This window comes from Meles meles, chromosome 6, assembly GCF_922984935.1.
Source record: "Meles meles chromosome 6, mMelMel3.1 paternal haplotype, whole genome shotgun sequence".
Classification (NCBI taxonomy): domain Eukaryota; kingdom Metazoa; phylum Chordata; class Mammalia; order Carnivora; family Mustelidae; genus Meles; species Meles meles.
The window spans coordinates 111,389,729-111,402,384 of record NC_060071.1 but is presented as its reverse complement, the minus strand read 5'-3'; the positions used below and the strand labels follow the sequence as shown (position 1 = coordinate 111,402,384).

Sequence of the window (12,656 nt, the reverse complement as noted above, 5' to 3'; positions counted from 1 at the left end):
GCTTGATCACTCTCTCTCTCTCTCTCTGACAATAAAAAACCTGAAAAAAAAAAGTTTCTTTAAAAAAAAAAAAAGGAACATCTACAACTGATGTCATATCTAACGGTAAAAAACTGACATCAACTTAATGGAGAAAGACTGACTGCTTTCCTCATAAGATGTCCACTCTTCTCTTCGACATTAAACAGGAGGTTCTGGCCAGGGCTAGAAGGTAAGAAAAACAGGAAAGCCATCTAGATTGAAAAGAAAGAAGTAAAAATATCTCTACTATTTCTAATTTGCAGATGATGTGATCTTATCTACAGAATGTCTTAAAAAATCCACTAAAAATCTACCAGGACTCATGGAAATGAGGTTTTAGGACACAAGATTAATATTTTTAAAAAATTAATTGTATTCTCTACTCTAGCAGTAAACAAGCCAAAAAATGAATTAAGAAAACAACTCTATTTATATCATCAAAAAGAATAATATACTTAGGAAAAATTTAGTAAAGGCATTAAGACTTATGACACTGAAAACTACAAAATATTGTTGAAATAAAGATTCTTAAAAAAATATAAATACACGTCATATTGATGGATGGGAAGAATTAATATTTTTTAAGATGTCAATACTCCCCAAATTGATCTATACATTCAAGGTAATCTCTACCAAAGTTTCAGATGTCTTCTTGCTAAAACTTAAAAGCTGAAACTAATATTTACATCAGAATGCAGGGGCACTAGAAGAGTCGAAACAATCTTGAAAAAGAAGAACAAAGTGGGAAGACTCACACTTCCTGATTTCAAAACCTACTACAAAGTATAGTAATAAAGATGGGATAGTACTGGCATAAAGACAGACATATGGATAAATGGAAAAGAACTGTGGGTCCAGAAATAAACTCTTACATTTGTCATTTGATTTTTGACCAGGGTGCTAAGAAAAGTCATTGAGGAAAGGATAGTTCTTTCAATAGATGGTGCTAGAACAATTGTATATCCATACATAAAAGAATGGATTTGGAATCCTACCTCATATCATGTGCAAAAATAAGCTCAAAGTAGATCATAGACCCAACTGTAGGAGTTATAGTTGTAACTGTAAAACTCTTAGAAGAAAACACAGTAAATCTCTATGATTTGGGAATAGGCAGTGTTTATTAGACATGATCCCAACAATTCAAGTGACAAAAGAACAAAGAAATAAATTGAACTTCAGCAAAATTAAAAACTTTTTTGCGGGGCGCCTGGGTGGCTCAGTGGTTTAAGCCGCTGCCTTCGGCTCAGGTCATGATCTCAGGGTCCTGGGATCGAGTCCCGCATCGGGCTCTCTGCTCGGCAGGGAGCCTGCTTCCCTCTCACTCTCTCTGCCTGCCTCTCTGCCTACTTGTATCTCTCTCTGTCAAATAAATAAATAAAATCTTTAAAAAAAAAACAACTTTTTTGCTTCAAAGGATATTATCAAGAAGGAGAATGACAGTCTACAGAATGAGAGAAAATTTTTGTTTATCATATATGTCAAGGAACTTGTATCCAGAATATATGAAGAACTCTTAAACTCAACAACAAAAGGGCAAGCCACATAAAATGGACAAAGGATCAGAATAGACATTTCTCCAAAAAACATACACAAATGGCCAATAAATTTATGAAAAGATGCAGCATTAGCATTTAAGCAATGCAAATCAAAATTACAATGAGATAGCAGTTTGCACCCACCAGAATGAAAAAGTCAGATAATAAGTATTGGTATGGATGTAGAGAAATCCTCATGATATTGTTGGTGGGAATGTAAAATGGTACTATCACTTTGGGAAAATGTTTGGCAGTATCTTGAAGTGTTAAACATAGACCTACTATGAACTGAAATTCCAGTCCTAGATACTTAAGAGAAATGAAAACATATGTCCAAAAAATAAATGTCCAAAAACATGTACACAAATGATCATAGCAGCATTATTCATAATAGTAAAGTAAAAACAACCTAAAAATCCATCATCTGATAAATAAATCAACCAGAGGAACCAAATATGTATAAATGATTTCTGGGGCTGGAGTCAGGGGTGGGAAGGATGGAGGGTGGAAATAGGGAAGGACATTAATGTGCATGAAGTTTCTTCTTAGGATGTTGAAAATGGTTTAAAATTAGATTGTAGTGATGGCTGTAAAATTCTGCCTACTGCTGAAATGTGTAAGTAGATGATTTTATGGTATGTGAACTATATCTCAATAAAGCTAATAAAACATATGCTTACTAGTAAAAGTCTGATTCCTGTATCCACACTTCTGTTCCACCACACATCCGTACTGGAGATCAACAAGTGTACTACTGATACAATGACTGTCTCCAATAAAGCATTTTCTGTATGCTGCCATACCTGTGGTATACAAATTATCACTTTATCAAGTAGAATTTGATAAATTTAAGTAAACTGTCAAAATAAGCAAAACTGCAATTAAACTTAGCAGTACAAAAATACTATTAAGTGCTTAAAAGGATTACCATTCTAAAAGCTCTCGTGAATCCAATGGAGACAGACACAGAGTGGAGCCCTTGTAAGGAACTGTCCAATGAAAGAAATGCTATCATAGCAAAGGGTGATACTAGGACAAACAAAAAAAAAGAGACAAATTTAATATTTTGGTTAATGATTTTTATGAGCACATTTAAGCAGTTAACTGAAAAAACTAATAAACCAAAATATAAACAAATAAATGCCTGTATGTTGCATATTGCAAAAACATGGGAATTCCATATTTTTGTATACTTCCTAGATATAACACAAAGTTAGTAGCTTTTATCTTCCTACCTAGATTTAGCAAAATCCGTCTGACAACACCAATCTTCACAAGCCTTGTTTGCTTTTCTAAGAATAAAGTCACAGTTTGCACATCCTTTGGATAGAAAGGGTTTCGGAAAATTCCAAAGATACAGACACTTTGAATTTCTCTAAGTATCCACAGTATTATAAGCAATATCATCAAAACATAGCCAATAATAGCCTGAGGACTGTTTTTGGAAATCTGTGAGAAACCAGCAAAATGATGCAGCAGACTAGTTTCTATGAGAGCCAAGACTAATACGATGATGTAGAAAAGGCATTCCTTCCAAGTAAACTGTTTTTCTGAACCACTGGGTAAAGCCTTAGATTTGGTTCCAACTCCGTGTCTAGTCACACTGTGTTTGAAGACAAGACACATGTCACTTAGGTTAAGACTCAGTAAGAACCCAAGTCCAGTCATGAAAAGAACCACACCAACAGTGCTGGGAATGAAATACGATGTTACAGCTGTTCCAGCAGAAATGATGAACATTATTAACAACCTGCAGAGAAAAAGAAAAAAAGATTTGCTCGAAAAGAAAGATTGCACTTTAAGAATAAATCACATAGAACTTTAATATTTAAAATAATTACCGGAGGTGTGTCGACATAGATGAACCTCCAAGGCCAAACTCTAAAACCTGCTCCATAGCCCATAAGAAAAGTGAGTCAGGCGGGGGCAGAGTCCCGAGTGCCCACAGAAAGGGTAAAAATATAAATAAGATGTGTAAAATCTGATTCACTTGTTCTAGAGCTGGTATATTTACCAAAAACCTGTAAGAAAAAGGAAACATTTAAATCATACCAAATAATATACAGAAGAGGATCTTCCCAGGAAAAACAAAACAACACATGCAACCCACTCCCTAAAACAAAGGAACATTTACAAAAAGATCCTAGTCCCAAACTGCAAAAGAGCAACATTTATAAATTGTGACCATTGTCCTTCCCCCTTATCAGCAACTATCCCTACTCAATTGTGTATGAGATTAGCACTTAGAAAACATGTGGATTCAAATGTGGAAAGAAGGAAAAGTAATTAAAACCAATTTACTGAATAAAATTGAATTTAGGGATTTTTAAAACTGAACTGAGACCACAGTAAAAACATTTCATCCTTGGGGCGCCTGGGTGGCTCAGTGGGTTAAAGCCTCTGCCTTCAGCTCAGGTGATGATCTCAGGGTCCTGGGATCGAGCCCCGCATTGGGCTCTCTGCTCAGTGGGGAGCCTGCTTCCTCCTCTCTCTCTGCCTGCTTGTGATCTCTCTCTCTGTCAAATAAATAAATAAAATCTTTAAAAAAAAAATTTCATCCTTAATTATCTAAACTACATTGCCTGAAGTTCTACCAATGATTCTTCAGAATTTAAAATTTTCTAATTTAAAATTATAATTCTGGGAAGGCCAAATCTTATTGATGTTCTTAACCATTAGTAGCTAGCAGAGAGTACTCTTCTTGTTCTCCTACTCCATCCTCACCCCCATAACTGTCTTGACCTTAGGTCCCAGAATTTAAGGTCAGTATAATTAATATCAGAAGTCAGCAACATTAGGTCATGAATGTATCTCTGTGGGTTAGCCTGGGAACTTAACTAGCATTTATAATATTGTTTTCATTTTATACAAATGGTATGGATTTGAGAATACAAACTTGTAAAATACAATCTCATAAATTAGAGATGGCTCTATAAAGTGGAAAAATTGGTTCCTGGCATAGCATTTACCAGTTACCCAAATATAATATTATATGTTTTAAATAATTTAATAAAAACTTAAAGCATAGAAGAATAAGCACTATCAATATATTACTAGTATTTTTGGAATAAAGCTGACCAAACATTTTGTCTGGAAACTAATAATGTCCTAATACTTACAATGTTCTAAAGATAACTTGCAAAAAAGAAAACTAAATCTCAAAACTTATAGCATAATTATACTTGAATACCTGAGCTGCTAGGAATCAAAGTCAAGGAGAAGGCACCTTCTGTAATAATTACCCACTTAAGTGTATGTTAAGCCCAGAAGCAAATGTATAGCAACTATGGCTATAATAATGACATAATGTGTTTGCTCACACAGATATCAGGACTATGTCAGCTAATGCACTCTGTCTCATAATGTATGTCCTTCAAATTTTTATAAGCAGAGAATTAATGAATACAAGGTTAACAATATGATGCTAAATTAGAGGACAATACTTTTGTAATGTAGTTTTAAAATACATTTCATTCTGGGAAGAAAATGCTCAAGTACCAAAAAGGAAAATCAAACCACACACAATAAACTGCAGGAAGGTCAAGGAAGACATGCAGATCTGTAGTTATTTTTCTTCTTAAAGACTGTTAACATTTCTCTTTCTAATATATCAAGGATATTATATTTTGTGTAAAAATAATATATATTCAGGAAATATTTTACCCAAATTTAATTTAACCTCCCCAAATCTTTTTGTTCTTACGCAATGATATAGAAAATCTATTTATATACAAGAGTATCATACACAAATACAAGCATATGTAATTTAAGCAACCAAACGTCATGATCACTTTCCTGTATGACTCCTACTCAAATAATATGATTATTGTGGTTAAGTCTTTTATATGAAAATATGTTTACATTATATTTCTGATATGTAACATGAATTTTCTAGAGCAAAATATCTAAGCCCTCAAGAAAAAAACTTTGTTTGAATCTAACAATCATAAAAATATTTCAAATTCTATATACTCACTAAGATCCACATGCCCAGAAAAAAGATGTTTATAGTGGCTAAGATAACATAAATATGCATCATTCATTGAAACAATTCCTGAGAGTCTATGAACTAAAAACTATGGGTTTAACACTTGTCCTTAATAAAAAAAAGCACAGAAAAAGTTATTTAAAATTGTTAATATACAAGTGTACTGGGTAAAATAAAGAATGCGGAAAGAGAAAATATTATTATACTGTGAGGCTTGTCTCTTCAACTTTTACATTCTCTGAAATAAAATTAAGACACAATTTGATATATTTGACAACTGTCCAAACTTGTACAGTGCACACATTTCATACATTATTTACTTGCAGTATCATAGCTACTATATAAAGATCATCTTGATTATTTTGATCAAATTTCTTTTTTTAAAATTTAAATTCAATTAGCCTACATATGGTACATTGTAAGTCAAGTGGGAGGTAATTGTTCTGCATAAACATGTCATCTTTTTCTATAAAAATAGATTTGGGCAGGCTTTTGTCTTAAGTTGAAAAAAAAACCTCTTTGTAATGATCGAACTGCAAACATTAAAACTGTATATTAAATCCAACTAGAATCAGTAAAAAATATTTATGCTCTTTCACTTAGAAATAAGTAATGCAGAAGGTCAAGGTAACCAAATTATGAATTAACAGATTTTTTTTTTAAAAATTAAAGAACTCAGGACATCATTTTAAATGCAAAGATGTACTATAGGCAGGTATGTAATTTCTGATCTCAAAAATAACACAGTGAGACAGTAACTCAAGAATCTAAATTCTTAAAATAATCTTATAAACTTAAATATTTTAGAAGGGGACGAATGTATATATATACACTGAAACTCAAATTTACTGCTAACTTTTCAAAACCAAGTATTTAACTGTAGTATATTTTATGGCTAAGAACTAACAGACCCATTATAAATGGATTTCCCATAAACTAATTCTCCCCCTTACATACGTGATTAGGTGAAGAACAACAAGGATATTATAGTGCCCTCTGGTCCATAAATGTAGCACAACTAGATTTAGGGAATAGCGAATGGTCCCCTAAGAATAGTTCAGTGTCAGTACAAAAACTGGTTAAATATTTTTTAAATGTCTTGTCTTATTTTAGGCTACCATAACAAAATACCACAGACCAGGTGGCTTAAACAATAGAAGTTTATTTCTCATAGTTCTAGAGGCAGGAAGATCAAACTGCCACCACGGTTGGGTTCTGATGAGGACACTCCTCAAGGCTTCCAGATAGCCAACCTGTCACTGCATCCTTACATGGTGGAGAGAAAGATATCAAGCTCTCTGGTCTCTCTTCTTATAATGGTACCAATCCCATTAGAGTAGGACCACCCTGATGACCCAACTACCTTTCAAAGACCCCCATCTCCAAATCTCTCACACTGGGGGTTAGGGCTTCAACATACGAATTTTGAGGGGGCACATACATTTATTCCTTAATATTCCACCCCAGTCTTTTCATGTTCTTCTTACGTGCAAAATATTTCATGTTCTTCTTATGTGCAAAATATATGCATCCCATCCCAACAGTCTTAAAAAATTCCAGCATCAACTCTAAAGTCCACAGTTTGTCTACCATCTAAAACAGATACAGGTTGAGACTCAAGGTACACCCTAACCTGAGCCAAAATCCCTCTCTAGCTGTGAACCTGCGAAATCAGATAATTTATGTGCTTCCAAAATAAAATGGCACGACAGCCCCAGAATGGACATTCTTATTCCCAAAGGGAGAAGCAGGAAAGAAGCAAGGGGTGACATGCTCCAAAGAAGTCCAAAACCTAGCAAGGCAAATTCCATTAGATCCCAAGGCTGGGAAAGAATCTTCTTTTGTTTCATACTCTGCCCTCCAGGCCTCAAACAGCTCCAGGTGGGGGTCCCACCCCCAAGGCTCTGCAGGGCAGTACCAGCCCCAAAACCTCCAGCTTTTAGTTTGTTGAAACCAAGAAAGTAGCCCTGACAATCTCTGAATCACTTTTGTGGTCATTTTTTCCTCTTCTTAAACACCTATCAAATCTAAGAAGTCTAACAGCCTTAGTTTATTTCATCTTGTCTGACCCTTTTCAGAGGAAAAGTTTCTGTTGAAACTGACAGCATTTTTGTTCATACAACCCCATAAACTCTTAATTTAGTGGTAGTCCAGTCACACCCTTGGTGCTCACTTCAGAACATGCTTTCTCATTTTTTTTGCAATATGTATAGGCCAAAAATTTTCCAAACGTTCAAGTTCTGGTTCATTTTTGCTTATCAATTCCTTCTTCAGTTCATCTCTCCTTTCATATAAGCAGTCAGGAGGAACCAAACTCTTCTTTCAACCAGTTGCTTAGAATCTCCTCACCTCTATATTCAATTACATCACTCTCAAGTTCTACTTTCCACAAACATTAGAAAGTGGTTCGGCCAAGTTTTGTGCCACTTAATAATAAGAATCACCTCTCCTCCAGTTTCCAGTAACAGGTTCTCATTTCTAAGACCTCACCAGAAATGCCTGTAAGTACGTATTTCAAGCACGCACCTCAAAGTCTTCCAGCCTCTACTACCCAATTTCAAAGCCACTTCCACATTTTTAGGTATCTGTTGCAGGAGCAACCCACCTCTTGGTATCAAAATCTGTCTTTAATCAGCTTGGGCTGTCATAATAAAATACCAGTGGAGGCTGAAAGTCCAAGATCAGTATTGCCAGCATGGTCAGATTCTGCTGAGAACTCTCTTCCTGGTTTGCAGACAGCAGCCTTCTCACTGTATCCTCATACAGTGGAGAGGGAGAGAGATCAAGCCCACCCCCCCACCCCCCCCCACCCCCCCCACCCCCCCCCACCCCCGTTTCTTCTTAAAAGAGTACTAATCCCATCAGATCAGGGCTCTACCCTCATTTTCCTAATTACCTCCCAAAGATCCTATCTCCAAATACCACTGAGGTAAGGGCTTTAACATACGGGACATAAAATTCAGTTCATTACATGTCTATACATTTCTACCCAGACAGGAACCTGTGAAAGAGAAAGCTGCAATCTACAGAAACAGAAATAAAAGTCAGATTTAGAAAAGGTAAGCAAAGGGGATTATCCAACAATTTGTAAACATTTTGGTAAACAATTTTGTTTAACAACTGTGTTCTATTTTTCTACTATAGCAAATAAAAAAAAATCAACATCCCTTCTACATAGTTACTACAACAAATTTAGAAATGTTGGGGCGCCTGGGTGGCTCAGTGGGTTAAAGCCTCTGCCTTCGGTTCAGGTCATGATCCCAGGGTTCTGGGACGGAGCCCCTCATTGGGCTCTCTGCTCCGTGGGGAGCCTTCCTCCTCTCTCTCTGCCTGCCTCTCTGCCTACTTGTGATCTCTGTCAAATAAATAAATAAAATCTCTAAAAAAAATGTTATTCATCTTAAATTCACTCAATTTGTACATAATATTTATGTATATAAATTTTAAATTCTTCACTAGACCCTCATAGGAAAGTTCCATCTCTTTTCATAGGTCTCAGCCAGGCTATGTTATAGATTCATAGCTTGTTATTGAAAGTGAAACACAGAACTAAAATTTTGTTTATTTATCGTACCTTATAAAAGGTTTTCTTTTTACTTTTCAATAAGGTTTAATTACTGCTTTGGTATGAATATTTAACAGAGATTACTCCTAAGAGATTAATCATCAGAAAAACCTATTATCCAGTGGTTTGGTCTTGATGACTTTCAATTCACAGGTTCATTTTTTTTAATACTAGTGATGAGCTTATACTGTGTATCCTTAAAAACAAAGCAAGTAGGGGCTCCTGGGTGGCTCAGTTGTTAAGTGTCTGCCTTCCGCTCATTTCACGATCCCACAGGATCAAGCCCTGCATTGGGCTCCGCGCTCTGCGGGAAGCCTGCTTCTCCCTTTCCTACTTCCCCTGCTTCTGTTCCCTTTCTCACTGTGTCTCTGTCAAATAAATAAATAAAATATTTAAAAACAACAACAACCAAAAAGCAAGTTATAAAGTATCTGACAGCTTATTACCTGTGTGCAAGATCTACAGAAACAAACAAAAAAATATAAAGAGGTCTCATAAGAGGAGTGATTTCGTAAGTATCCTGGGTTTGGAAAGTCGCAGTCTCTGCAGCTGTGTTTACAATTAATGAATATTCTCCTATACATAATGTCATCCATCCAAAGACAAACAGCAGAACAGTACCTCCTGTACTGCCATACAGCAGGGATATTCTGTTTGGGAGCAGATACCATGTTCCAAGACCACACATTAACCCAGCAAGAAAAGAATGAAGAACTGTATTGGCTATATATTTCTTGCCAGGAATTAGAAATTTGATAGTCTCAGTGCCAGCACAACTTGTAAAGTCATGTTCATCTTCCTCTGCTAAGATATCTGTGGTTAGCATTCTTTCTACTGTCACCGATTTGTTTCTGGCATATAAACTTGTGAACTGGATGATAATTGCCGCAAAAAGCATTAGTCCACCTGAAAGAGCTGCTGTGTAATAGTCTTCCAAAATGCCCAACTGATACAAGAGTGTTCCTAATCCACCCCAAACCCATGGCATCAGAAAAAGGACAGTTTGATTAACATATATGTAAGGAGGGGCGCAATAGCCTAATTTGAACCGAGGGCCTCCAAGAACAGTCTGAGGAAAGCGCTTCAGAAAGAAGTCCTGTTTGTAATCATTCAGTAGAGGCACATCTGGACTCATCCTTCTCATTCAGGATTATTCTGAAAGTCACATCCTCTTCTGTAATACAGCAGTCTCTAAGAAAAAGAAAAAAGTCACTACTTGACAATGTCATACTTAAAAGATGAGGGGAAACCCCACATTTCCATTTTTATCTCCTTAATTCCTTCAAGGGCAGGATTTAGAACTTCACATCTCTAGCTCCTTCCCATTGCCTGACACACACGTGGCACCAAACAAATAGTTCTGAAGTTGTTTTTTACTTGAAAAAGAAACATATTAATTATTAATTTATCTAGAACTAACATTGGGGATTAGATCTTAAAGGAACATTTTTAGATTTCAAAGTCAAAGATAAGTTCAAAAAGCCAGTGCTCTCAAATCAAATCTGCCAGTGGTTTAACTAATCGTTTTCCTAAGAGTTTTTGATGTTTGTTTTTAAACTTTCCCTCTGTTTTAAGGGTCAGCAAAATTTTTCTCTAAGGGCTGAAGAGTAAATATTTTAGGCTTTGTGGACCATATCTCAGCTACAATGACTCAATTCTACTGTTGTAGCAGAAAAGAAGCCATAGATAATAAATAAATAAATGAACAGGAGTGGTTATGTTCCAGTAAAGCTTTATGTTATTTTTACCTATACCTGTGGACCAGACTCAACCTGTGAGCCATAGTTGGCCAAACCCTGCTCTATAAAATGAGGATATTCTTTTTAATTCCCTTGAATTGGACTGAAAATAGAAGTGGAAAAAGAAATAGAAATACTGTTAGTCACATCATTTAGCAATTACAGTAAACTTAGGATTTTCTGAGAATTTAAAAAGTCAAATCCTGTTAAAATAGTAACATTTCTATAAAAAGCCACTAACAGTTCAACATGCAGTAGAAAGAACAATAAACTAGAAATCAAAGGACTCCAGGTGTCTGACTAAATGCTTATTATTAGCTATGTTACCATAAGCAAACTACCTTCTGATTCAATTTTTACTTTCTCTGTTATCAGTTTCCAAAACCCACCCAAACTAGAAAAACATGAAACAATAATAGGATCTGTATGTGCTATAGTCTAGATTATTTCCATTTCAGGGCCACAAAATTCTAAGTTTCGGGGTGCTGGGCTAGCTCAGTTGGTAGAGCATATGATTCTCGAGTTTGAGCCCCACTTTGGGTATACAGATTACTTTACAAAAATAAAATATTTTTTAAAAATCTAAGTATCAAATAACAGGTTCTCTTCTCTTTGACTTTTCCTTTTCCTGGGATACACTTAGTAGCATATTCTGAAAAACAGTTGCCTAACACAAGATAGCTAGCCATGTATTATTCAGGGATCACATTCTGGGCTGGAAAAGAAAAATTAAGTTTAAAGCTAACTTCATAAAGTAAGACCTAGAGGTCAATGAAATAGAATAGAAAACCCAGAAATAAATACTCACATATATGGTAAAATATTTGACAAGAGTACTAAGACCATTCAATGGTGTCAGGAAAACTGAGTATCCATAAGCAAAAGAATGAAATTAGACCCTTAACATCACACACAAAAATTAACTCAAAATGGACCTGTTAAGACCTAAAGCAATAAAGCTTTTAAAGGAAAACATAGGACAAAAGCTTCCAATACTAGATTTGGCAATGACTTCTTGGATATGACACCAAAGGTACAGGTTAACAAAAGGAAAATAGACAAATTAAACTTCATGAAAATTTTAAAATTATGTGCATCAAAGACACTATCAACAGAGTGAACAAGCAACTCACAGAATGGGAGAAAATATCTGCATATCATATCATATATCCATCTGATAAGGGATAACTATCCATAATATATAGAGAACTCCTAAGACTCAACAACAAAACAAACAAATTCAAAAATTGGCAAAGGACTTGAATAGACATTTCTTCAAAGAAGATATACAAATGGCAACAAATGCATGAAAAGATGCTCAACACTACTAATCATTAGAGAAATGCAAATCAAAACTACAACAAAATACCACCTCACAGCTATTTAGATGGCTACTATTAGAAAAACAGAAAACAACATGTATTGGTTAGCATGTGGAAAACTAGAACCCTTGTGTGCTATTGGTGGAAATATCAAATGGTTTAAGTGTTGCGGAAAACAGTACAGTGGCTCCTAAAAACTTAAAAATTGGATTACCATATGATCCAGGTTTTTGATTTCTGTATATATACCCCAAAGAACTGAAAGCAGGGTATCAAAGAAATATTTGTTACTCGTGTTCATAGCAACATTATTCACAATAACTAAAACATGGAAGCAACCCAAGTGTCCACCAAAGGATGTATGGATAAACAAAACGTGGTATATACATATAATGGACATTTTTTCAACCTTAAAAAGGAAGGAAATCCTGCCACATGCTATAGCATGGATGAACCTTAAGGGCCTTATGCTAAGCAAAATAA

At 35.2% G+C, this 12,656-nt stretch overlaps 1 protein-coding gene across 4 annotated transcripts in view; it reads right to left on the bottom strand.

Annotated features, from left to right (window-relative positions):
• PCNX4 (pecanex 4) overlaps nt 1-12,656 on the bottom strand; it is a 42,892-nt gene that overhangs the window by 20,918 nt on the left and 9,318 nt on the right. Inside the window, exons 2-6 of one of the 4 annotated variants that reach the window (XM_046008727.1) lie at nt 9,559-10,303; nt 3,401-3,580; nt 2,795-3,309; nt 2,488-2,588; nt 2,240-2,362 (exon numbers count right to left, since the gene is read on the bottom strand). In XM_046008727.1, coding sequence (XP_045864683.1) covers nt 2,240-2,362; nt 2,488-2,588; nt 2,795-3,309; nt 3,401-3,580; nt 9,559-10,256 — 1,617 coding nt within the window. In that variant the 5' untranslated portion in view covers nt 10,257-10,303. Of the gene's footprint in view, nt 1-2,239; nt 2,363-2,487; nt 2,589-2,794; nt 3,310-3,400; nt 3,581-9,558; nt 10,304-12,656 lie in introns of those variants that run through there. The other 3 variants (XM_046008729.1, XM_046008730.1, XM_046008728.1) reach the window with 3 other exon arrangements.